Source organism: Micromys minutus (genome assembly GCF_963924665.1).
Source record: "Micromys minutus genome assembly, chromosome: 9".
In the NCBI taxonomy this organism is placed as follows: Eukaryota; Metazoa; Chordata; class Mammalia; order Rodentia; family Muridae; genus Micromys; species Micromys minutus.
The window spans coordinates 47,752,757-47,776,633 of record NC_137978.1 but is presented as its reverse complement, the minus strand read 5'-3'; the positions used below and the strand labels follow the sequence as shown (position 1 = coordinate 47,776,633).

General features: G+C 48.7%; 1 protein-coding gene across 3 annotated transcripts in view; it reads left to right on the top strand.

The window, feature by feature from the left end:
- The first annotated feature begins 6,039 nt into the window (after positions 1–6,039).
- ZDHHC18 (zDHHC palmitoyltransferase 18) overlaps positions 6,040–23,877 on the top strand; it is a 30,560-nt gene continuing 12,722 nt past the window's right edge. For all 3 annotated transcript variants that reach the window (XM_080920893.1, XM_080920894.1, XM_080920895.1), the window contains exons 1-2: positions 6,040–6,428; positions 11,623–11,783. In XM_080920893.1, coding sequence (XP_080777019.1) covers positions 6,112–6,428; positions 11,623–11,783 — 478 coding nt within the window. In that variant the 5' untranslated portion in view covers positions 6,040–6,111. The remainder of the gene's footprint in view (positions 6,429–11,622; positions 11,784–23,877) is intronic.

Below are 23,877 nucleotides of genomic sequence, written 5' to 3'. Positions count from 1 at the left end.
TAGACCAGGCTATCCTCAAACTCAGAGATCCTCCTGCCTCTGCCTCCTTAGTGCTAAGGTGTGTGCCACCATCACCCTGCTTAAGTTTATTTTTTAAAAAGATAAGCAGAAAGGCTGCCTGTAAACAGACATTTAGACAGGAGAGAAGCTGAGTGCCAAGTAGGACAGTCCAGGCTTCTGTAAAGTGACAAGGATCAAGAAGACCCATTTAATGAAACCAGCTTGTCTAGTTTAGTGACTGTCACGTCTGGGTTGCAGGAGAGGGAGGCCATAGTGTGGTTCATTCCAAGGTGAAGGTCATAGACACAGAGCTTCCAGCTTTTGGCATACGGGCCTCTTAGTGATTCTGTTCAGGATATATATATATCCCCCCAAAAAATATATATGTTTACTGTCCAGCCATTTCATGTAGAAGGAGGGACACTGAAAAGCCCTTTCTCTTCAGCTGAGGCTAGCCTCAAATTTGATATGTAGCCAAGGATGGCCTTAAACTCCTGATCATCCTGCTTTAGCTTCCAAAGTAACAAGATGACAAATGTGTGCACCATATTGTGTGGTGGTGTTGGTGGTGGTGGGAGAAGATTGGCTCTCATTATCCAGCCCTGTTGGCCCTGACATGGAACCTGCTGTGTGGTCCAGGCTGGCCTCAAACTCACAGAGATCTGTCTGTCTTTGCCTCCTGGTGTTGGGATGAAAGAATGATCTCTATGCCTGGCACTGATTAATGATTCTGTTTCATGTAGCGTGTGTGTGTGTGTGTGTGTGTGTGTGTAGCTTGAACTCCCTGTCATCCTGCCTCAACACCTCAAGTGCTGAATTGCAATAAAGTAGCACCAAACCTGACCAATTAGTGATTCTCCAGGCTGCTGTTGGCTTCCTACCCCTTTCCATTGCATCCTTTCCTTTGTTTGTAGACAGGGTCTTGCTCTGCAGTTGAAGAAGCTGGCCTCAGACTTGGCAATCCTCCTACCTCCGCTTCCCACGTGATCCACCACATCCACTCTGTTGTATACTTTGGCTCCCTTTTTTTTGTCACTCCTAGTTTTAGTCTCCAGGTCTCTTTTCTTCAGGCCTTACAGTAACTTTAGCTTGATGGCCACCAGTGATCCTGCCTTTCTGGTACTCACACTTTTGTAGGCTCCCCTCCTCTTGATCGCAAGCAGCACCTGTGACTTGCATCTCATCATAAGATAGAACAAACGTGATAACATGTTATTTTTGCTACACATATAAGAGATGACATAAGCTGTCTTGAACCCTGGAGAGATGGCCCAGTGGTTGTCTGAGTCATCTTAGAGTTATGTTGCTGTGAAGAGACACCATGACCAAGGCAACTCTTACAAAGGAAAAATTAAATGGAGGATGGCTTACAGTTTCAGAGGTTCAGTCCATTATCATCATGGTGGGAAGCATGGCAGCATCCAGGCAACCATGGAGCTGGAGAAGCTGAGAGTTCTACATCTTGATCCAAAGGCAGCCAGGAGAAGATTCTTCTAGGAAGCTAGGAGGGGAATCTCAAAGCCTGTCCCCACAGTGACACACTTCCTCCCACAAAGCCACACCTACTCCAACAAGACCACACCTTCTAATAGTGTCACTCATTCCCAGGGCCAAGCATATTCAAACCATCACATTCCACTCCCTGGCCCCCATAGGCTTGTTCAAACACATGAGTTTGTGGGGGCCATACCTAGCCATAGCATAATGAAAAATACATTTAGTCCAATCTCAAAAGTCCCCATAATCTATAGTAGGCTCAACAATATTAAAAGTCCAAAGTTCAAAGTCTCTTCTTAGAATTATCAAATCACTTAACTGTAATCCATATAAAATTAAAATAAAGTTGACCATACTTCCAACATCACAGGATATATATTTTCATCCCAAAACAACATAGTGAAGGAATGCTGGACTAAAACAAGACCAAAAACCAGCTGGGCAATCTTTAAACTCTGCATCTCCATGTCTGATGTACAACTCATTTCAGCTTTGATGGTTGTAACACACTTCTTTCTCTTAGGCTGGTACCACTCCATGTTAGCAGCTTTCCTCTGCGGGTATCCCACAGCTCTGAGATCTCTAACATCTTAGTGTATCCAAGGCCACTTTAACTTTATAGCTTCTTGTTCCAATGTCTGGGATCTATACATAATCTTCTGAGCTCCTCCAAAGGGCTTGGGTCACATCTCCAGCTCTGCCCTCTGTAGCACTATAGAATATGGTTGATTCTACTCCACTGCTGCTGCTGCTCTTGTTAATCATCCCATGGTACTGGCATCTCCAATATGCTGGGGTCTTCCACTATAAGTAGGCTTCACCAATAGCTTCTCATAGGCTCTCTTCATGGTGCAAAGCCTCAAATCTTTTGCATGACCCCTTCAGTCCTGGGCCATCAACTGCAACTGAGGCTATACCTTCACTAATGGACTTCCTTAACCTTTCACAGTGCCAAGCCTCAGCTTCATGACCCCTTCATGCCTTCAAAACCAGTACCACCTTGGTGATTTTTTTTAAAAGAATTATTTATTTATTTATTTTATGTATGTAAGTACATCTCTGTCTTCAGACACACCAAAAGAGTGCATCAGACCCCATTACAGATGGTTGTGAGCCACCATGTGGTTGCTGGGATTTGAACTCAGGACCTCTGGAAGAGCAGTCAGTGCTCTTAACCGCCGAGCCACCTCTCCAGCCCCACCTTGGTGATTTTTATACGTTACCAAGTCCAGCTTTAGCACTAGATACAACCTTGGCTGTCTCTGGAACACAGCTTCTTTATGCTCTCAGAAAACACTTCCCAGAAGATTTTACTTCAGTGATTCTGGTCTCTCCTCAATCACCACTGATTTCTTAGCCTCAGCTGACCGGCATCATCAATTGTCTCAGAAGTCTCCTTCTACAATTTACTCTCAAACCAGAGCCGTGAGACTGAAGCTGTCGAGTCTCGCTGCTTGCAGGAGCTGGAACATGGCCCCCTTGTTCTATTACACTATCACCAGCTTTCTGTTTTCCATCTCCTTCACTGCACAAGCTTGGCTGTTCTAGATCTTGCTCTGTAGATTGATCTTGAACTTAGTGATCTGCATGGCTGTCTCCTGAGTGGTAGAGTTAAAGGTGTGTACCACTATGCCTGGGCCTAAGCTTTTTATGGCTACTATTCCTCAGGATCTGGATCAAAAGCTTGTGTCCTCAAGCCTCAAGATCACAGTTGTGCCCTTGTCTTAGTCAGGGTTTCTATTCCTGCCCAAAACATGACCAAGAAGCAAGTTGGGGAGGAAAGGGTTTATTCAGCTTACACTTCCATATCACTGTTCATCACCAGAGGAAGTCAGGACTGGAACTCAAGCAGGAGCTGATGCAGAGGCCATGGAGGGATGTTACTTACTGGCTTGCTTCCTCTGGCTTGCTCAGCTTACTTCCTTTTAAAAAAAATGTTTATTTATTTTATGTATGTGAGTATACTGTAGCTGTCTTTAGACATAACAGAAGAGGGTATCAGATCCCATTACAGTTCATGTGGTTGATGAAAATTGAACTCAGGACCTCTGGAAGAGCAGTCAGTGCTCCTAACCGCTGAGCCATCCCTCTAGGGCCCTCAACTTGCTTTCTTATAGAACCAAAGGCTACTAGCCCAGGGATGGCATCACCCACAAGGGGCCCTTCCCCTTTGATCACTAGTTGAGAAAATGTCTTTCAGCTGGATCTCCTGGAGGCAGTTCCTCAAAGGAGGCTCCTTTCTTTGTGATAACTCCAGCTTGTGTGAAGTTGACACACAAAACCAGCCAGTACAGCCCTCCATTTCTGAATTGTAGTTCATTTCAGATATAGTCAGGTTGACCACTGGGCATAGCCATCACGATCCACCCCCTGTCAACTTGATGCAAATCATATCTCAAAAGACAACAATAGCCAAGTAATAACACCTGAATCCCTTGCTCAACTGCAAAGGCATAAACAGCAAGTTTAGGTGTGTAGAATCTTGCCCCCAAATTTCACTCCCTTTATCTCCTTGAACAGGACTCAGCGTCATTTCACTTTCTAGAACCATACATTTTGTATTGTTTCTTTTTAAGCTTGCTCTTTTTCATCAACTCACTTGTCATAAAGAGTGAACGTTCGTAAACATGCAACAGAATTTATACCAGGCTGTTTTGAGATTCCCTTTGCTAATGCAATTAATCTAAACCTCTTCATTTTAGCCTCAGGCAGACTCTTCAGACAAGGGCAAAAAGCATCCGAATTCTTCATCACATCACAGAAACAGTCTTCAGGCCACCTATTAACATTCTTCTCTGAAATTTCTTGAGTCAGGCTTCCACAGTTCAAAGCACCCTCAACAACAAAGTCCTCCATATTCCCACTAGGATGGCCCATCAAACCCCACATAAAGCCTTCCACTGCTTTCCAAAGTTCCAAGATCCACATTCCTCCAAACAAAAGCATGGCTAGCCCTCTCGAAGTTCTACCTCACTTCTAGTACAACTTCTGTCTTAAGGACCTCTGGAAGAGCAGTCAGTGCTCTTCACCGCTGAGCCATCTCTCCAGCTCCCAGGGCAACTCTTATAAAGGAAAACATTTAATTGTGCCGTTATTCCCCGGACCAAGTATATTCAAATGACCACAGTGGTTAAGAGTACTTTCTGAACAATCATGGGTGCCCCAGTTCGAATCCCAGCACGCACCCAACAATTTAGGCATCTTACATACGCCAGTGCAATTATGCTCTGAGGGATCTGATACCTATTCTCCAGGCCTCAAAATCATCCAAATGTAGGTGAGAAAGAATTCGGCTCCTAGGAGTGCTGCCCAGAATGGTCTTGGAAAGCAAAGATTAGGGGGGCATGAAGAAAGAGCCAAGACAACAGAGGTAAAATATAAGGAAATATGTGCAAGCCTTGGGAAGAATTAGAACCATCCAGCCTTTGAGTTAGTCAAGGCATATCAAAATTTAACTGACGTACTTGAGTGTGTGTGTGTGTGTGTGTGTTTCTTTTGCAGATCCAGAGAGCTCTTGGGCAGGCACAGCATGCACACAACCCACCAGGAGCAGAGTGGGTAGCTAAACTTAGTGTTACCTTTAGGCATCCTACATATGCCAATCAACTTCTGCTCCGAGGGATCTGATACCTTCTTCAGGCCTCCATACACAGACCTGCACCCTCTGTCTCCCCGTGTGCACATTCAGTCCCACAAACACAAGTGATCTGTCTTAGGGCAGCTGGAGTAGCTCAGTGATAGAGAGAGGGGTTGCCTAGCGTGTGTGGCTCTGGGGTGGATACCCAAGTATCCCAAACCAAAGCAATCTCGGTTTTAGCAAACGGAAGCTAAAGGCTCTTTGTCAGGTTCATGAAGTACACAAGTCCTTCAGAGACACCTCTGTGGTGAGTCACGGTGATGGCATTTCGTAACTTTGGGTGGAGTTTCAGCAAAACTCGAGGCCTCCAGTCATATCGCAAGAAATAAGTTCCACTGACAACCTGAATGGTTTGCAAGGAGGCTGGTACCCATTTGACTCTCCCGATGAGGATGAAGACTGTCTCAGCCAGCCCTACGAACCTTGCAGGGGATGTATGTAAAAGAATTGGCTAAAATATTTCTGGACTCACCTGAGACAGGGTCTCACTTGTAACCCAATCTAGGTGCATGTAGAATAGGTATATTGTGAATACATCCACCTGAAAAAAGCTGGGGAGGGGGGTTGGCATGATCTCCATTTAGGGTTATCTAGAACCCAGGGTTGGAGCTAGGTATGGGCCTAGGAGAGCAGGATGGGAAAGACTAAAGGATATTTCACTCACACCCCTTTAGACACTCGGAACCTTCAAAGCACCCTGACAGGCTTGCCCTCGGAGGTGAGCGAGCCTGGAGCGTCTGAGCTGTCCCCTGAGGTCTGAGTGCACGGGCAGGGGAGAGAGCCCTGGAGGCCGCGTCTTGCAGATCCAGAGCCGGGCGCAGGGGGCGCTGCGGAGCCGGCCGGGGGCGGGGCGGCGGCAGAAGGGCCAACCGGAGCGAGCCCGCCCGCCAGCGCCGCCGCGCGCGCCGCCGCCACCTCCGCTGCTCGGCCCGGTCCCGGAGCGGCCGGGCGCGGAGCCGAGGCCCGCGGCCGGCTGTATGAAGGACTGCGAGTACCAGCAGATAAGCCCCGGGGCCGCCCCGCCGCCCGCTTCCCCCGGGGCGCATCGCCCCGGCCCCGCCGCGCCCCCCGCTCCAAGCCCGGGGCCCGCGCCTGGCGCGTCGCGCTGGAGCGGCAGCGGCAGCGGTAGTGGCAGCGGGAGCCTGGGCCGCCGGCCGCGGCGTAAGTGGGAGGTGTTCCCGGGCCGCAACCGCTTCTACTGCGGCGGCCGCCTCATGCTGGCCGGCCACGGCGGCGTCTTCGCGCTCACGCTGCTGCTCATCCTCAGCACCACCATCCTCTTCTTCGTCTTCGAGTGAGTTCGCGCACCCCCACCCCCACCCCGGCCTGCGTCCCCGCCCGCATCCGTGTGCCCTCGGGCCACAGCCCGTCCGGGATTCCCCGGAACCTCTCCTCGCCATCCGGACCTTGGGTGTCCCGCACCAGTCACCAGTTCTTGCCTATCTCAGGCTCTTTCTGTCCCTTTTAGGTGTCTTTCATTCCTCTCAGACAAGTAAGTTTTTGTGTCCTTTGGCTGTGGACACCCTACCATGCATTTCTTAGGAGTCTTCTAAGGTCACTCCATGGTTCTACAGAGTCCTGGCTCCCACACCCGTTTTCCCTCAGTTATGGTCATCATAGGCCCCAAGACTAAAGCACCTCTGGGCCTCTTAGACCCTTCTCTCTCCAACACTTTTCTTAGTTTCTCCCGACCCTCTCTTAGCTCCCTAGCCCCCTAGGGCTCTCCCACCCTGACTTGTCTCTTTCCCCTCTAGACACTCTGGAGCATTCCTCTGTCGGTCGCGTTCTCCCACCAGGACAGTGGCATCACAGTCCTTTTCAGGAAAGAGACCTGAGTGCTTTCACACGACCTGTGTCTTATTTGCCCCTATGGGCTTCTGACCTTTTTCCAGTGACCTAGGGTTGGCTTACACTGTAGCTCCATCTTAGGGCTGAAGGATGGAGGAGCGGCTGCTTACGGCTTTGGGGGTGGGGGTGGGGGGAAAGCACTCATGCCTACAAAGTTTCCACCCAGCCTCGTGTGACTCCCTGCAGGCACACACTCCCCCACTTGCGTGCACACCTGGTGACCCCCACCTTTCCCTCCTACTTTTCCCTATTCTTTGGGGTTGGTTTCTTTTATTATTCAGTATGGTTAAGAACTCCATCTCTGGAGCTAGGGGACCTGGCTCCAGTCCCAGCTCCGCCTCCCACTAATTGTGTGGCCTGGGGAAGTCATTTTACCTTTCCAAGTCCTAGTTCTCATCTGTAGAATGGAACTTTAGTGGTGCCTACCTCCGGTGGGGCTCTATTGAGATTGGTAACCCGGTCATGCTTGCAGGCCTTTATTTAGCGCTTTTTTTTTTCTTTTGCATGCAAGCTCCTAGCACTTGATGGTAGCTATTACTACCAAAAATCACTTCCCTAGCATTGGGGGGGACATGTCATGATGAGGCTGTCTGAACGACCAGTTCTCAGATTTTCACTTTCCAGGACCTGGATTATGTGTCTGCAACTGCAAGCTGAAGACTTCCTTCCTTTCCACCCTCCCCCAAAATGCTCTGCCCTTCCACTGGGTCAGGACAGAAAAAAGAAAAAAAAAAGTTCAGACTGGTTCACACAGCGAAGCGTTGGGATCCCAGCCTGAACCTCCGGCCAAGTTTCATTTCCACCTTGCTGTTACTATGGCTTCTTGGGTGCTATGGAAATGTTTGTTTTTTTTTTTTTTTCCCAGAGCCCTTAGGCCACTCTCTGTGGCGCTCACACCAGGGTTATGACCCAGGCTGGAGGAAGTAGTGCTGTCTGCTCTGTGAGGCTTTTGGACTTCAGAGTGGGGAATCTTCATGGTGGTACTGCATTATTACCTTGAGCCAGGAAAGGAGAAATCCTGCACTCAGGGTGGACAGACCAATCCCCTTGGCTTTCCTCTGCTCTTGTTGTCACTTGGGTGGTAACCTTGGGGGCAGGGTTAGGTGACAACCCATAGTTCTGCTGGGCATTTTGGGGGTGCTCAGAGGACTCAGAAGAGGAGCCATCGTGGTAGAAGCACCTTTAGTGAAGACAAGGTTGGTGAGAGATGCTCCTCACTGCTCTGGGGAAGGTGCTTGGCTCTTAGGGGAGACCTTTCCTGGTGCAAATAGTTTTGCTTCACTGTTTGCTGGGAAGTTATGTCACAACCCACCAGGCTTCCCAGCTTCTATCCCACTTCTGATTCCACACAGCATACATAATACCTTGACATCAGATTTCAGGCTCCCCGGTTCTCTCTCTGGGTTAGAGCCCCAGCTCTGATAGTGGCTTCCTGTGGCTTCAGCATCCTCTAGTCCTGCCCTGTCATCTCCTGCAGAGTTGTCCTCTCAAGCGCATTGGTCTGCTGGTTTTCTCCTACCTCAGGGTCTCTGTTCTGTTTGGAGCACCCTCACGGCCCACTCATTTCAGTCTTTCCCTGTCTGCCTGTACGATCGATATATACACACTTGCCTGGTCATTTCATGCCTGTCTTTTCTTGGAGAACATAGGACATCTCCACACTGCTGTGTATTTAGTGCCTAGAGCCAGTACAAGGGTCAGTGCTTGACACAGCAAATGCGGGTTGAATGAATGAGTGGACGGATCACTTGCCGGGAGTGTGGAGATGCCAGCTTGTAATTGGCACCCTGACTGGGTAACTTTGGGTCTAGCAGTGGGACTCAGAGCCTAGGTCTTGCTTTTGGTATTTCCTGAGGGCTCCACAAGTCCCAGGCTTCATTCCCAGGGCTTCAGCTTGTGTGAGAACGAGGTGAGCTGTCCAGCATAAAACTAGGACCTAGCTGGTTCTGTTGGAAGGTTGGACGTGCAGAAATGTGTTGGGCAGAAGGGAGCCCACTAGGAGCCCTTGACTTTGGCAGGCTCTAGTCCTGAGGGAAGGTCTCCACAGGCTTCAGCAGCAGAATGCAGATGGCCTGGTTTTGCTCCCTGCCTCTGTGGACCCCTGGAACATGTGCTGGTCCCCAGCCTCCTGATAGATGCAGCCCCCACTCCATCGAATCCCCTCTGGCTTCAGTGGGAAGGCAAGGGCTGGCCGCAGTTGGTGCCACGAACATTACAGTGAACACTCCTGACCTGCATTGCCCACGTTGTTCTTCCTAAACTTCCTAAACGTCTTCATCTGTGAAGTTTGGAGAGATGCACATAAAGTTCACAGCAGTGTGTCTGGCACAGAGTAGCTATCAGTACATCAGGCATTTGGTTAATTAATTTTGAGTCAGGGATCTCCTAGCTGGCCCCAGACTCACAGAGATCTGCCTGCCTGTGTTTCGGAGTGCCAGTCTGCCCAACAGAATTCATACTTACAAGGTAGCATTATTATTATTATTATTATTTTTGTAGTCCACACTGACCTCAAGCTCTCAGGCTTCCAAGTGGAAGGCATGTAGCATCGTGTCTGCCTTATACAGCAGATATTGATTTGATAGTCATTATTATTATTATTATTATTATTATTATTATTATTATTATTATTATTATTATTACTTTGTGCTACTGGGATTGAGCTCAGGGCTTCATGTGCAGTAGACAGCATTCTCCCACTGAGCTGTCTCCCCGGCCTGTAAGTATTATTCTAATGACTTATTGACTAGGGCAGTATCGAACACATAGTAAATCTTCAGAGGATAGCAGGAGAGGACTTGGTGGGAAAGTGCTTACCTACCATGCACAAGGCACTGAGTTTGGTCTGTAATACTGGGGGAAAAAATGGCAGCTACTTCCTCCATTTACTTGATAAGTATTCCCAGGGCAAAGGATGTTGTCTGTGCTCAATGAGGCGCTCATTACTTAGCAGGGTAAGGCCAGCAACACATTCACAGACAAGCAGTGGTTTGGTTTGGTTTGGTTTGACAGTATCTTTCTCTATGGTCCTGGCTAGCCTAGAACTCAGTGTATAGACCAAGCTGGCTTAGGGCTCACAGGGGTTCTGTCTTTAGAGTCATGGGATTAAAGGTGGGAGCTGCCACACCTAAATTAACTTACGTTTTTCATTATTTTTGTCCCCTTTCCCCACCTACCCACCCAGCTGAGGTCCGAACTCAGGGTCCTGCCCTTGTTAGGCAAGCGCTCCACCACCTGTGCCTGCCAAATCTGCAGCACACAGTGCCCTGTGTGGCAGGTCCCTGTTTACTAGGCTCTTTTTAGTTTTTGAGCCACTATTCCTGCTGTCTATTCAGAGTGTTGCATGGCACAAAAAAAAAAAAAAAAAAAAAAAAAAAAGAGCTCAGTAAATATTTGCGGTGCAGCTGACTGACAGACAGACAGACTGGCTGACCAACCAAGTGACCAACCCAGTGGACATTGCAACATCACCATGGATGTTTATTCAGGGGGCAGCCCCCTTAATTAGTAATGGCTTCCTGAAGTGCTGTGTCTGCCCCAAGTGCTGGGATCAGGTCTGGAGAGATGCTCAGTGATTAAAAGCACCTGCTACTCTTTCAGAGGATCCAGGTTCAATTCCTAGCATCCATATGGTGGCTCACAACCATCTCTAATTTTCATTCCAGAGTGTCCCACATCTTCTGGCCTCTTCAGTCAGCAGTCATACAGACAGACAAGCAGGCACGAACACTCATTCACAGAAGCTATTAAAGTAATAAATTTTTGTTTTTAAAATGCCGAGTACCAAGCTAGACACGGTGTTGTCTTCACATGCTGACCTAGCTCTCGGGGCTGAGGTAGGAAGATGGCTTGAGTCCAGGGGTTCAGAGCCAGCCCAGGAAGCCCCTGTCTTTTTCCATTTCCATCTCTGTCTGTCTGTCTGTCAGTCTGGTTTTTATTACATTCCATTTATTTTGTATACATGTGCATGTGTGTGTGTGTTGTGTGCATGTGTGTGTGTGGTGGTTAATGTGTCGTGGTATGTGTGCGCATCAGAGGATACCTGTGGGAGTTCTCATTTCATCATGTGGGTTCCAAGACCAAAGTCAGGCCAGCAGGATTGGCAGTGCTTTACATGCCAAAACAGCTCACTGGCCTGCTTTGTTTTTGCATTTTGGGGACAGAGTTTCCTATAACCCAAGCTGGCCTCGAACTCATTATGTAGCAGGGATGGCCTTGGACTGCTGACTTTCCTGCTTGGGCCTTCTGAGTGTGTGCATACTGTCACAGGAAGAAGGCTAAGTATAGTGGTGCGTATGTATTCGGGAGGTGGAGGCAGAAAAATCAAGAGTTCAAGGCCAATCTGAGTCACTTGGAGTATTTCAGGCCAATTTGGGCTCTCTGGCAAGTTCATGGAGGAAGGAAGGAGTAGAGAAAGATGGGCCTGCCTGCCAGGGTGGAGTGAGGGAGAATATCTGTAGATCTCGACTACCACTGGAAAAAGTCCAGGATTGACTAGTAATGTCTGCCCTGGGCACTTATGGGGAGTGGCTGCACTCACCTCCAGTGGCACTTTAGGGAGAGGCTCTTTTCAGGAATGTACGATCTGGGGCAGTACCAGGGAGCCTAGGGTAATCGATCTGAACTCTCTTCTTTCCTAGCTGTCCCTACCTGGCCCGCACACTGACCCTGGCCATCCCCATCATCGCTGCCATCCTCTTCTTCTTCGTCATGAGCTGTCTCCTGCAGACCAGTTTCACTGACCCTGGCATCCTGCCCCGGGCCACCATCTGTGAGGCAGCTGCCCTGGAGAAGCAGATCGGTGAGGCTCTTACTCCTGTGGCTCCCTGCGTCCTGGCTTTCTCCTACACCCCTTAGCTAGGAATTATGGATGTAGCAGTGAGCAAAGCAGGCTGGAGCTGACACTGTGAGAGGGGAGACAGTGAGTAAGCCGGCAAATAAGTGAGCAAGAAACTGAGTGCTTCCGGGGTGCCCAGCAGTGCTTTCAACCCCCCCCCCCCCCCCCCGTATTTGGAGCTACTTAGTCTCCATTTCATAAGCCAGGGAGGTCAGCACTGTTACCCTCTTCCTATTCATTCATGAAAGGGGACACAGAGAGGTCAAGTGCATGGTTCAAAATTACACAGCTGAAGCTAGGCAGTGGTGGCACATGGCTTTTATCCCAGCACTAGGGAGGCAAGTGGACCACTGTGAGTTTGAGGCCAACTTGGACTACAGAGGAAGTTGCAGGATAGCCAGAGCTACATATTGAGACCCTGTCTCAGAAAAATGGACAAAGAAGGCATAGGAAGTGCACAGACTCTGATGTACTTTCAGGAAACAGTTGGCCTGAGCCCCTGCTCTTAGAAATTTATATGTACTGTTTGGTTGTTTTGTTTTGTTTTTTTAGAGCAGGTCTCATGTAGTCTAGGCTGGCCTTGAACTTACTATGTAGCTGAAGATGCCTTCATTTCTGCATCAGATCTCATTACAGATGGTTGTGAGCCACCATGTGGTTGCTGGGAATTGAACTCAGGACCTCTGGAAGAGCAGTCAGTACTCTTAACTACTGAGCCATCTCTCCAGCCCTTGTGTCCTCTTTATTCATTCAGTCCTGAGACATTTCTCGAACCCTGCCGGGCGTCATGAGCTCTTGCAGATGCTGCTGACTGAGGAATTAAATCTGTCCTTGTGCAAGTCAGAGTGACATTCTAGGGCACGAGGAAGATAGCAAACAAGTAAGTAGGATGTTAGGGAAGAGATACAGGACAGAGGTGGCCTCAGAGCAAAGAGGCACAGGCCTGGGCAGGGGAACAGGCAAGGACGCAGCAGCATAGGACATGGCCTAGAAGGTCAGGCCAAGCCCTGGATGCTGTGGTAAGAAGTGTCCGTCCACAGAAGGAAAGGCTGGGTACCCAGAAAGAACCTGCTTTCCTAGGCTTCTGGGTGGCTAACCCTTTATTCTTCCCAGAGGAGAGAGCTGAACCCCAGGTCAAGACCTTCATCATCTCTGCTGGCCCCACCCCCCGCTCCTTCCTGTTGAGACGTGACTAGGATGTTTGCACACCTCCCGTGTTTCCGTCATGGTTGGCTCTGTGCCCTAAGAAGGCAGTGTTCACCCAGGCGTTTAACCACCTAACTGACCTGGTGAGATCTGCTGACCTGCAGATATTGGAGCCCAAGCCATGTCTATCCCTAGGAATCATCTTTGCTGACTCTAGAGCAAGCAGGGGGGGCCCAGAAGAGGATACTTCTCAGCCTTTCCTGTTCATACCACCTCCTCAGCCCAGGATGGGGCAGAAGGAGGCATGGGGCGGGGCAGACACACCCGTGGCCTTCCTTTAGAAGCTGACTTCCTTCCCCTTGCACGTCCCCTCACTCCACCCCCCCCTCGCCCCCTTTCACATCCTCTGAGTGTGATCAGAGCAGCCTCTGGGTTCCCCTTCCTTTCAGTCATGCTAATCCTGAGACAGGGTTATTGTGCAGCTCAGCCAGACAAAGGCCTGGCTGCCTGGAATCCCCTGGCTTCTGAACTGCTTGGCTCAGAAACAACAGTAATCTTCATGTTTCGGGAGAGCTTGACTGTGTGTCTGGTACTGTCCACTGTAATCCCCACGGATCGCCATATCTGTCCGCATGCGTGGGGGTGGGGTGGTGATCCAATTGGCCTGATGTGCCAATGTAGATTCCAAACGGGACTAAAGGTGACGGGAGGGGAGGAGCCTCTTACCACACTCCAGGCTTCATGTGTAGGGTTGGCAAAAAGGACACCTCACTTTATTGGTGCTTTAGTGTCCTGTCCCGGGCCTCATGGCTGTCATGATGAAACTGGCTACTGGGGTGTATGGGCAAGGGAGATGAGGACGTGGGTGTTTGGTTCACCTTATCACCGTGTAGCAAGTTCAGTGGTGTTAGCTGAAGAAAGGGTAGAAGGAAGGATGATGAGGAATGGGAGGCTCCCAGAGGCTCCCCCTGCTGCACTGGGGACCTGTGAGAGGGCTTGGTGTCTCCCGGGAGGCATGGCATGCAGTCCAGGGTTGGTTCTACACACTGACTCCTGGCAGCCAACTGGATGACAATCTGGTGACAGGAATGTGATCTGAGGCCTGTGGGGTCAAGTTCACGTTAGGTGGAGATGTCTCGTGTTAAAAGGCTTCAGAAGACAATTGGGGATTTGAGGATGTTTTCTATGTGTGCGCTCTGAGAGGTGACAGTTGCCACCCAGTGAGGTTATCTGGACTTCAAGAACAGGAAACTGCAGGAAGGGAGCCCTCCAGGCAGATGGAAGAGCAGAGGTTGGGGCTGGGGAGGAACAGGGCCAGGCACACACTGAGAAGGGAAGCCACGTTGAAGGGTAGTATGGGATTAGGGCCTAAGACTCATCTGAGAATTGCCATGTCTGAAAGTGGCATCCTTAGGACCTTTAAGCCCTCACACTTATATTGAGCCTAGATTTTGAGGTAGCCAGGAAGTTCCTGTCAGAGATGAAAGACATTTTCCTGAGAGGGTTTACGGTCTCTAACTGATTTCAGGGCTCTGACAGAGACAGCCTGAGGAGGAAACCACCCCCTCTCAGTTTGCCCAGCACTAAAACCAGAAATGTTTCAAAACTGAAAGCCTTGTCTTGGGAAACCACCTGGAGTACCCTGAGGCTCTCCTTCCTTAGCACCCTCATTAGCAGTGTGGCGGGCACTGTGGTGGGATCATTCCAAGGCCTGTTGTCATTGCACCGGAGTCCGAAGCTCTTTCTAAGTGTCCTTGGGCCGATGGAAGATGAGAGACAGCCCACTCTAAGGTTCTCACCCAGGTCCAGCTGCGTCCTCTGTGGTGCCCTGTGACGCTCACAGCCTGTCCCATCAACCACTGTGTGTCTGCCCCGGTTGACCTGAGGGTCCTTTCCAGGGCAGGCTGCCTCCTTTCCTTCCCAGGCAGGGAAGGCTACTCCTCCTGCTTTCTCCCCTCAGTGGTAATTGCTTCTCTGAGATTCAGTTTGCCTTTGATTATCTTAAGCTTTAGAGTGAGCACCCTCAGCTTGCTTTCCTGAAGAGTGGTCCCTGGAATTCAGCTTGCAGGGTTTTTACCCTCCTCAGTTTTACCTTCATTTCTTTCTTCTCTTTTTCTTTTCTTTTGTTAGTTATTTTGAAGTATGGTCTCCCAGTGTATCCTTGGCTGGCTTGGGTCAATATATAGACCAAGTTGGTGTCCTTCCTGCCTCTGTCTTTTCTAGGAGCTACGACTGCAGGTCCCTGGCCTACCTAACTCTCAACCTTTTTCCCCAGGCAGTGGTGGCACATGCCTTTAATCTCAGCACTCAGGAGGCAGAGGCAGGGGGAATCTCTGAGTTTCAGCAGAGCCAGGGCTACAAAGAGAAACCCTGTCTTAAAACAAACATAAAAAATTTCCCATTTTTTTCTTCGTAGAATTGAATGTATGTGTACCATCCATCCATGCAGGCCTAGTGTCCACAGAGATCAGAAAAAGCATTAGAGCCACTGGAACTGCAGTGGTTATGAACTACTACTTGGGTGCTGGGAGCCAAACCTGAGCCCTCCACAAGACTAACAAATGCTCTTAACCTCTGAGCCATTTCTCCAGTCCCTCCCATCATCTCCTGGGTGTTTCCCTTCAAATGGTTCACTTTTTTATGAGACTGGTCTACACAGCAAGTTTTAGAGCACCATAGCAAGACCCTGTGTATCCCCTCCCAAGAAATCAACTGTCACTTTGAAATGCAGCCTTATTCTGCAGAATACTCGTTAGTAGATGCCACGTATAATTGCGGTCCTGCGTCACACCTGATGGTGTCAGAGCCTTCTTAGTTTCTGTAAGTACCCCATAACATTTGTGCGGGGAGATCACCTTCTCACACAAGGATGCAGTTCTCGAAACTCCCCTTGCACGATGGGGGACGTGTCTTTCAAGAGGGAAATTTTTGCGAGCCTCATGTGGACAGAACCAGGCTCATTTTTGTCCTGTATTGAAGGTCCATGGAGGAGAAAGCCGGGCTGCGGGGTTCCTAACCATTATGGCTGTTGAGACAGGTACATGGCGCTGTGTGACGGTCTTGTATACAGGTATACAGGGAGCCCTCTCTTCTGCTGCAGCAAGAGGCTGGAGAGGGTTGGAAGGGGAAGAACTTTCTCAGACCATGAGTCACTCGCCTGTGCAGGAAACTTTCTGTGGGGGCAGAGCTATGAGAACAGCCATCTTCCCCATTTCCTCCCACTCCTGATACCCAGCTCCTCCGGGTCTTTACCTTTTCTCGCCCTGTCACCCCCTCCCCCGCCAACCCCTGGATGTGTGCTTCCCGTCCCTGCTGAGTGGGTATCTGGCATATTGCCCCTTTTTGTTTTATTTTCATTTGGATGTTTTGGGCTTGTGTAGCTCAGGCTCAGTAAAGATGCCCTTGAACTATTGCTCGTTCGGCCTTCATCTCCCAAGCATCCAGATTAACTTATTTCATGTACATGAGTACACTGTTGCTGTCTTCAGACACACCAGAAGAGGGCATCAGATCTCATTACAGATGGTTGTGAGCCACCATGTGGTTGCTGGGATTTGAACTCAGGACCCCTGGAAGAGCAGCCAGTGCTCTTAACCACTGAGCCATCTCTCCAGCCCTCATATGTGTTCTTGGTGGTGGTTTTTGTGTTATTTTGTTTGCTTGTTTTTAGTTTTGCAAGACAGGGTTTCTGTGTAGCCATGGCTGTCCTGGAACTCGCTCTGTAGACCAGGCTGGCCTCAAACTCACAGATCAATCTTCCTAGATTGAGTTTAAGGTGTGTATCACTAACATCAGTAACTGGGTAGCCATGGGTTAGGCTTTAATAAAACATCATCTCTCGTGTGCATGCAGTTTCACATGTTGCCCGTTTGAGAGACGAGGAAACTGAGGCTCTGGAAAACTGACAAGCAGCCACGCCAAGTTTCAAAATGAAATCAGCCTGGTCCCAAATCACCCCATGGTGGCAAAGGCATTGATTCACGCCGCTCCTTGTGTGACCATACAGTTAAAGCCTCCGTGTGAGTCTGTGCGAAGGCAAAGATCTGTGTTCCCAGACCTTACACTAAACCGGCAGGGGCTCCATCAGCCTCTGGGAACAAACAGAGTGGTCACATAGGGATTACAGTGACCAGAACTTGAAGGCGGGTTTATGGTTAGCCTTTAGCTGTGCTAACGGTTATAGAAAGCAGTGGCTCTATCCCTAGTCCTGCAGTAGGAAAAAACCTCTTCAGTAGCCCTGCCTTAGTGGGGTGAAACCCGTTCCTCACCAGTACTGGCTCCCAGTGGCAGTCCCAGCCACACAGAAAGCAATTTTGAAGGTGTGAGCTCCTAGCTCAGAGGAAGAGGGTATGGGGAAGTCATTTGCCTCTCACAGCCATACATGCATGGCGAGAGGCTGAGCCCCATTTCTTGAACTGACGTCCTCTGAGTTTCCTGTCTGTAAGGTGCCACTGGTGGGGGTGCTCACCACCTCCTGGGCCTCGATTTTTCTTCTTTGGGAAGATTGGTCATTGCAGAAGGCCCCGAAATGCATCTCAGAGTCCCTTCAGGCCACATAGCAGTTCCTAGCAGCCACTCCCTCCTGCTTTTAGCAAGGATTGCTTTCCCTCACAGGCTGTGGCCAGAGTGTCAGAAGCCAGCCTGTGCATAGCAAGCAAGGCCTTGTCTCACGCAACCTGTAAAACAGACTTTCTTTCCTTTTTACGTGTATGGATGCTTTGCCTTCATGGATGTTTGTGTACTGTGTGTATCTCGTGCCCATGAAGATCTGAAGAGGGCATTGGATGTCCTGGGCCCAGAGTTGTAGGAAGTCATGAGCCACCATGGGTGCTAGGAATTGAACTCAGGTCCTCTGGACAAGCAGTAAGCAGTCAGTGATCTTAACCACTGAGCTTTCCCTCCTGATGTTTTAAAATATACATTACCGTGGTGTGCTGAGCAGGCATTTCTAACCCATCTATATGTGTGGGCCCCTTACCCATCACACCCAGGCCTTGTGCAGTATCTTGTATGTAGTGAATGCCTCTGTGTGAAGTAATGAACAAGTGGATGCCTCAGCCCCATCTTATGATATGAGTTATTGGTCTCCCATCTTCAGGATATGTCCTTGCCTGGCCTGAGCGTGCTGTGATTCAGGGAGACTTTATACACCTCGGTAATCATGTTGCCTCCCTGTTGAGCCTTTAAAGACAGCTTTTATTCAGGTGTGGGCAACAAGCTGTCATTGACGGTATCTGCTGGGCCGAGCAGGTGGCAGGTAGCTCAGTATTGCCCTTACACGTCTCCGATGGCCAAACTGTGGTCTCCGATGGCCAAACTGTGACCTCTGTCCGTTAAACACCTGGGTGGCACCCAGGCGCCAGCTCTCTGTTCCCTCTGACTCTTGGCAGCTTCACTTCCTCTGTCATGGGTCTGGGGGGAGATGGAACAGGCTGCATGGAGCTCCCTCCCTGCTTTGTGGGAGGGACCAAGGTTCCTCTGTGTCCTGAGGAGGATCTCTGAGATCTAGTGAGATTTCCAGAAGGTTCTCTCAACACTGGAAGGCGGGGGGGTCTGTACCTGCCCTTTACTCCCAGATGGTTGTATTCCAAAGATTTCTTTATAACTCAGTATGTGTCTGTAGTGTTCCTATAGCAACAGTAACAGTGTTAGCTAATATTTACAAGGCTGGGCATCCCTCAACTGGAAATCTTAAATGCTTCAAAATCTGAGACTTTTGTTTGATATTTTTTTTCTAGACATAGTTGCTTTGTATAACCCTGGCTGGTCTCGAACTCACAGACCACTGTCTGCTTCCGACTCCCCTGTGCTTGGTTGTGAGGTGCCGCCACAGCACAGCGTTTTGTTCTCCCCCCCCTTCTTTTTTGTTTGTTTTTCCACACCACACCTCACCTGACAGATTGCCGTCAAAACACAGGTGCACTAAAAATGTTACATAAAATTACCTTCTGAAGCCAGGTGAGGTGGCTCACGCTTTTAATCCCAACAGAGGCAAGCAGATCTCTGAGTTCAAGGCTCTGCCTCAAAACAATAGTGAAAAAAATACCTTCTAGTTATGGATAAAAGGCCTGTATGAAACATAAGACTTCATGTGTGTCTTGGACACCACTGTCTAGACATGTCATTATATGTATGCAGATATTCCAAAATCTGAAAAATGCCTAAATTTAAGACATTTCTGATCCACAGCATATCAGGTAAGGGATACACAGCCTCCCCTGTGCTCTTGCTAAATAAATTCTAGACATTGTTTTAAAACCACTTGGTAAATTCTTAGCTAATTCTCCCAACAAAAATCTGGGCTGGATTCCATTCTGTTCCATTTTATTTATTTTATTTTATTGGTTTTTCAAGACAAGGTTTCTATGGCTCACTCTGTGGATGAGGCTGGCCTCGAACTCACAGAAACCTGCCAACTTCTGCCTCCCACGGGCTGGTGCTCCTCTACCCTGGTTTAGTCAGTTATTTTTAGCAGAGAAGCTGAATGATTTAATCGGCCTTACTCAGTAATCGCTAGGGCAGAGATGCATATCCACGTCTCACTGGCTCAAAAGCCCCTTACAGCCAGGGACACAGTGGTGGGCAGGTAGCCAAGTCTGGGGCCACAGGGGCAGTGGCAGGGTATTCGAGGTCTGGTATGGAGTGGTGCCAATAGCTTGGGAAGAGCCAGGCAATCTGCCAGCTGGAACCTTAGGTCCCGTTGGTCAGGACCAAGGTCAGTGGCTCCTGGGACTCCAGCCTCGCCACAGCAGACAGACTGGGAACACCTGATTTACTGAGGACAAATTGGGCTCAAAAGTAACAAGTAGAATTCTGTGAAGCATTCAAACTCAGTGTTCTCAGACCAATGAGCCTGTGCCTCGGTTTTCCTCTAAATGGCTACCAGGTAGGTACTTACCCTTTTAGAACTTTACAGCCTTGGGCGTTTTTGGTGTTTGTCTGCTTCTCTGGGTATGACAGCAGTTAAGTAATTTACCCAAAGCACCTGCTCTTAAGTGAAAGGGGCAGAATTTGAACCTCTAGCCTCAGGCTTAAAGCTTGTCTTCTTCCTCTGCTTGCTGCCTCATAGTTCTTAGCCCCGTGGCCACCTTTGTTTCCCCTTGTCCCCTCTCAGGAGTTGTCACAGTCTAGCCAGAGCGAAGAAGAACACTAGCAGCACAGCTGTGACAGCTGAGCGTAAGTGTGGGAGAAGCAGGAGTCTGCCTGAGAACAGGTGGAGATGAGGTTGGGCCTTGTGAATCCTGGTGAAAGAAGAAAAAAGGATGGGCTGGAGAGAGATGGCTCAGTGGTTAAGAGCACTGACTGCTTTTCCAGAGGTCCTGAGTTCAATTCCCAGCACCCACATGGTGGCTCACAACCATCTATAATGAGATCTGATGCCCTCTTCTGGTGTGTCTGAAGACAGCAACAGTGTACTTACATACATAAAATAAGTAAATAAATCTTAAAAAAAAGAAAGAAAAGAAGAAAGGAAGGGGCTAGGGGTTCATGAACTGGGGACAGGAAGGCTACAGGAGTAGCATCTTGTTAGAGAAGGGACAAGGGAAAAAGGTTGGGTCACAGGCCTCTGATACACCTTATCTGAGTTTTGTGTGTGAGCGTGAATGTGTGCGTGCCAGCATATATATGATCATGCCACAGCACTCCAATAAAGGTCAGAAGAATGACTTGTAGAAATCTGTTCTTTCTCTATGCCATGTGAGTCCCAGACACCAAACTCAGCACACCAGGCGTGACAGTAGGCACCTTTACCCACTTTTCCAGGTGTTTTTATTCTTAGATTTTTAATGTAGATAGGTGTTTTGCCTGCATGTATGCCTATACACCATGTGCCTGCGGTACCCTCAGAAGCCGGATGGAAAGGGTGTTGGTTCCTCTGGAACTGGACTTAGGGGTACTTAAAACCACCATGTTGTTGCTGGGAACTGAACTGAATTCTGGTCTTCTACAAAAGCAACAAGTGCTTTCAACCAGTGAAGTATTTATTTATTTATGAAGCAGAGTTTCTCTATGCACCTCTGGCTATCCTGGAACTCACTCTGTAGATCAGACTGGCCACAAACTCACAGAGATCTGCCTGCCTCTGCCTCCTGAGTGCTGGCAATAAAGGCATGCACTACCACAGCCTGGCTCCCCTTGTTTATTTTTTAAAACAGTTTTATGTGGTCCATGTTAGCCTCCAACTTGCCATGTAGTTTAGGGTAGCCTTGAACTCATAATTGACTCTTCTGTCTCCACCTCCCAAGCATTGGGATTGCAGGCATACCCAACCTGAACTTGGATCATCTCTATTAGTTTACATAGGAAGGGATACCAGAGTTTGAACCCAGGGCAAGTGCTCTATCATTGAGCTTCGACCCCACTATGACACGACTTCAAATCCTGGTTTTGCTGTGTGCTGCATGGCCTATGGCAAGTCTCTTAAGGTGTTGAGCGAGCAGATCTTAGCTGTAAGACTAGGAGGTGATCTTTAGAGCTTATGGTCAGTAGTAAAGGAGGCATGTCTGCCCGAGGAAGGTTAGGATTTTAGTTGAAGACTGGGTTAAACTCTTTAGTAATACCCTGTCTCAGAAAAACAAACAGAACAAGGTACATGACTCAGTTGGTAGAGTGCATACCCAGCGTTCATAAAGCCCTGGGTACAGAACCCGACGTGGTGGTTACATGTCAGTAATTCCAGCATGTGAGAGGATTCAGGGTCATCGTCAGCTGTATGGTGAGTTTGAAGCCAGCCTGGGCACGCTGTTCTGCTTGCTATTTCTCTTTTATAAACTAGATACCGAAGGCTCAGAGTTCCATGGAGTCAGCCTCCTCAGCCCCTATCCCCCTGCCTCCTGCTTCCTGTGCTAGAGTGGAGATGCTCAGGTGCTTAGTTGCATTTTAAACATGTTTAAAATGTGTCAAGGTTATGCTAAGAGCACCTCTGGTGGTTGGAAATGTGAGGCCAGCACCCATTTCCCTCACTGCTTGGTAAGCTCATTGGTAAGTACCCAGACGCCATGACTGGGAGGTAGGCAGCTAAACTGGAGACATTATGCAGTACACCCAGTGGCTAGGAGTGCATCTGATGAATGTTCTCTGGATACATGTGAGCTTGGTGTCCATATCAAAACATTTTACGTAGGCGGGTCAGTGACATCAGTACTTGGGAGGCAGATGCAGGCAGATCTCCATGAGCTCAAGGGCAACCTGGCCTACAGAGTGAGTTCCAGGCCAGCCAGGGCTACATAGTGAGACCCTCTTTCTTCCTTCCTTCCTTCCTTCCTTCCTTCCTTTCTTTCTTATTTATTTATTTATATTTTGGTTCTTTGAGACAGGGTCTCTTTACACAGCCCTGACTGTCCTGGGAGTTACTATGTCGACCAGTCTGTCCTTGAACTCAGAGATCCACCTGCCTCTGCCTCCCAAGTGCTAGGATTAAAAGGGTGTGCCACCACGCCTGGCTATATACTGTCCTGATCTGAACACAGATCACGTGGGTTCAGCTTGCAGACTATCATCTACTAGAACATGGAGAATTTTCAGACTTTGAGTAAACTTATTATTTTTCCATTAAACAACAAGAAAGGTAATGGTAGCAGGTGGTTCTTTTTTTTTTTTTTTTTAAGATTTATTTATTTTACTTATATAAGTAAGTACACTATAGCTGTCTGCAGACACACCAGAAGAGAGAATCAGATCCAGTTGCAGATGGTTGTGAACTACCATGTTGTTGCTGGGAATTGAACTCAGGACCTCTGGAAGAGCAGCCAGTGCTCTTAACCGCTGAGCCATATCTCCAGCCTGCAGGTGGTTCTTCTGTTGCCTTTCTGTCTTTCAGTGTAGTCAATAAACATGCTTTTTTCTAAAAGGAAAGAGGAGGGGAAGAGATGTTGCAGTCCAGGCTGGTCTTGAACTCACAGTTGTACTGCCTGCTTTCCAGCATTTGAGATTACAGGCTTGTGCCACTGCCTAGCTCTCACGTTCTTTTTTTGTTACTACATTTTATTTATTTATTATTTTTTTAATATTTATTTATTTTATTTATATGACTACACTATAGATGTCTTCAGAGATGGTTGTGAGCCACCATGTGGTTGCTGGGATTTGAACTCAGAACCTCTGGAAGAGCAGTCAGTACTCTTAACCACTGAGCCATCTCTCCAGCCCTACATTTTTATTTATTAAGATTTTGTTTTTAGGGGGCTGGAGAGATGGCTCAGCGGTTACAAGCACTGACTGCTTTTCCACAGATCCTGAGTTCAATTCCCAGCAACCACATGGTGGCTCACAACCATCTGTAATGGGATCTGATGCCCTCTTCTGGTGTGTCTGAAGACAGCTACAGTGTACTCATACATGTAAAATAAATAAACATTAAAAAAAAGATTTTGTTTTTAGTTATGTGTGAGGGGAGAGAGGAGCACATGATGTCAGAAGCGAGCTAGACTGACAGGCAGTTATAAGCCACCTGACGTGGATGCTGGAAACAGAGCTCAGATCTCCTGGAAGAGCAGGAAGCACTCTTGGCCACTGTCTTCTCTAGAAGTAATGCTGGTTTTGGTGAGCGGTCAGGCCAGTGGTTTGTAGATGCCAGAGGTCTAGATTCAGTCGCTTCCCTGGGAAGTTTATCTCGTTCCTTTCACTGTGAAGCTCCCATGTATTAGAAGTTGGATCTAGACTTAATTAAATGCATATAGCCTCCTTAACCCTTCCTAGGAACTCTATCCCTGATGACCTTTCTCAGGGTCAGGCCAGCAAGTACTCGATCAGCTGTGTGAGGTCTCAGCACAGTCCCATGCCTGCAGAGAGTGCTGGTTTTTAACATTTGTCCCTGCACTTGTGCCCCCACCCCTCTCCCCTGTGTTCCTGGGCATATTCTCCTTGAGGTGCCCCTGTCCCCGCCAGGCAGCTGTGGCTTCCCACTGTCGAG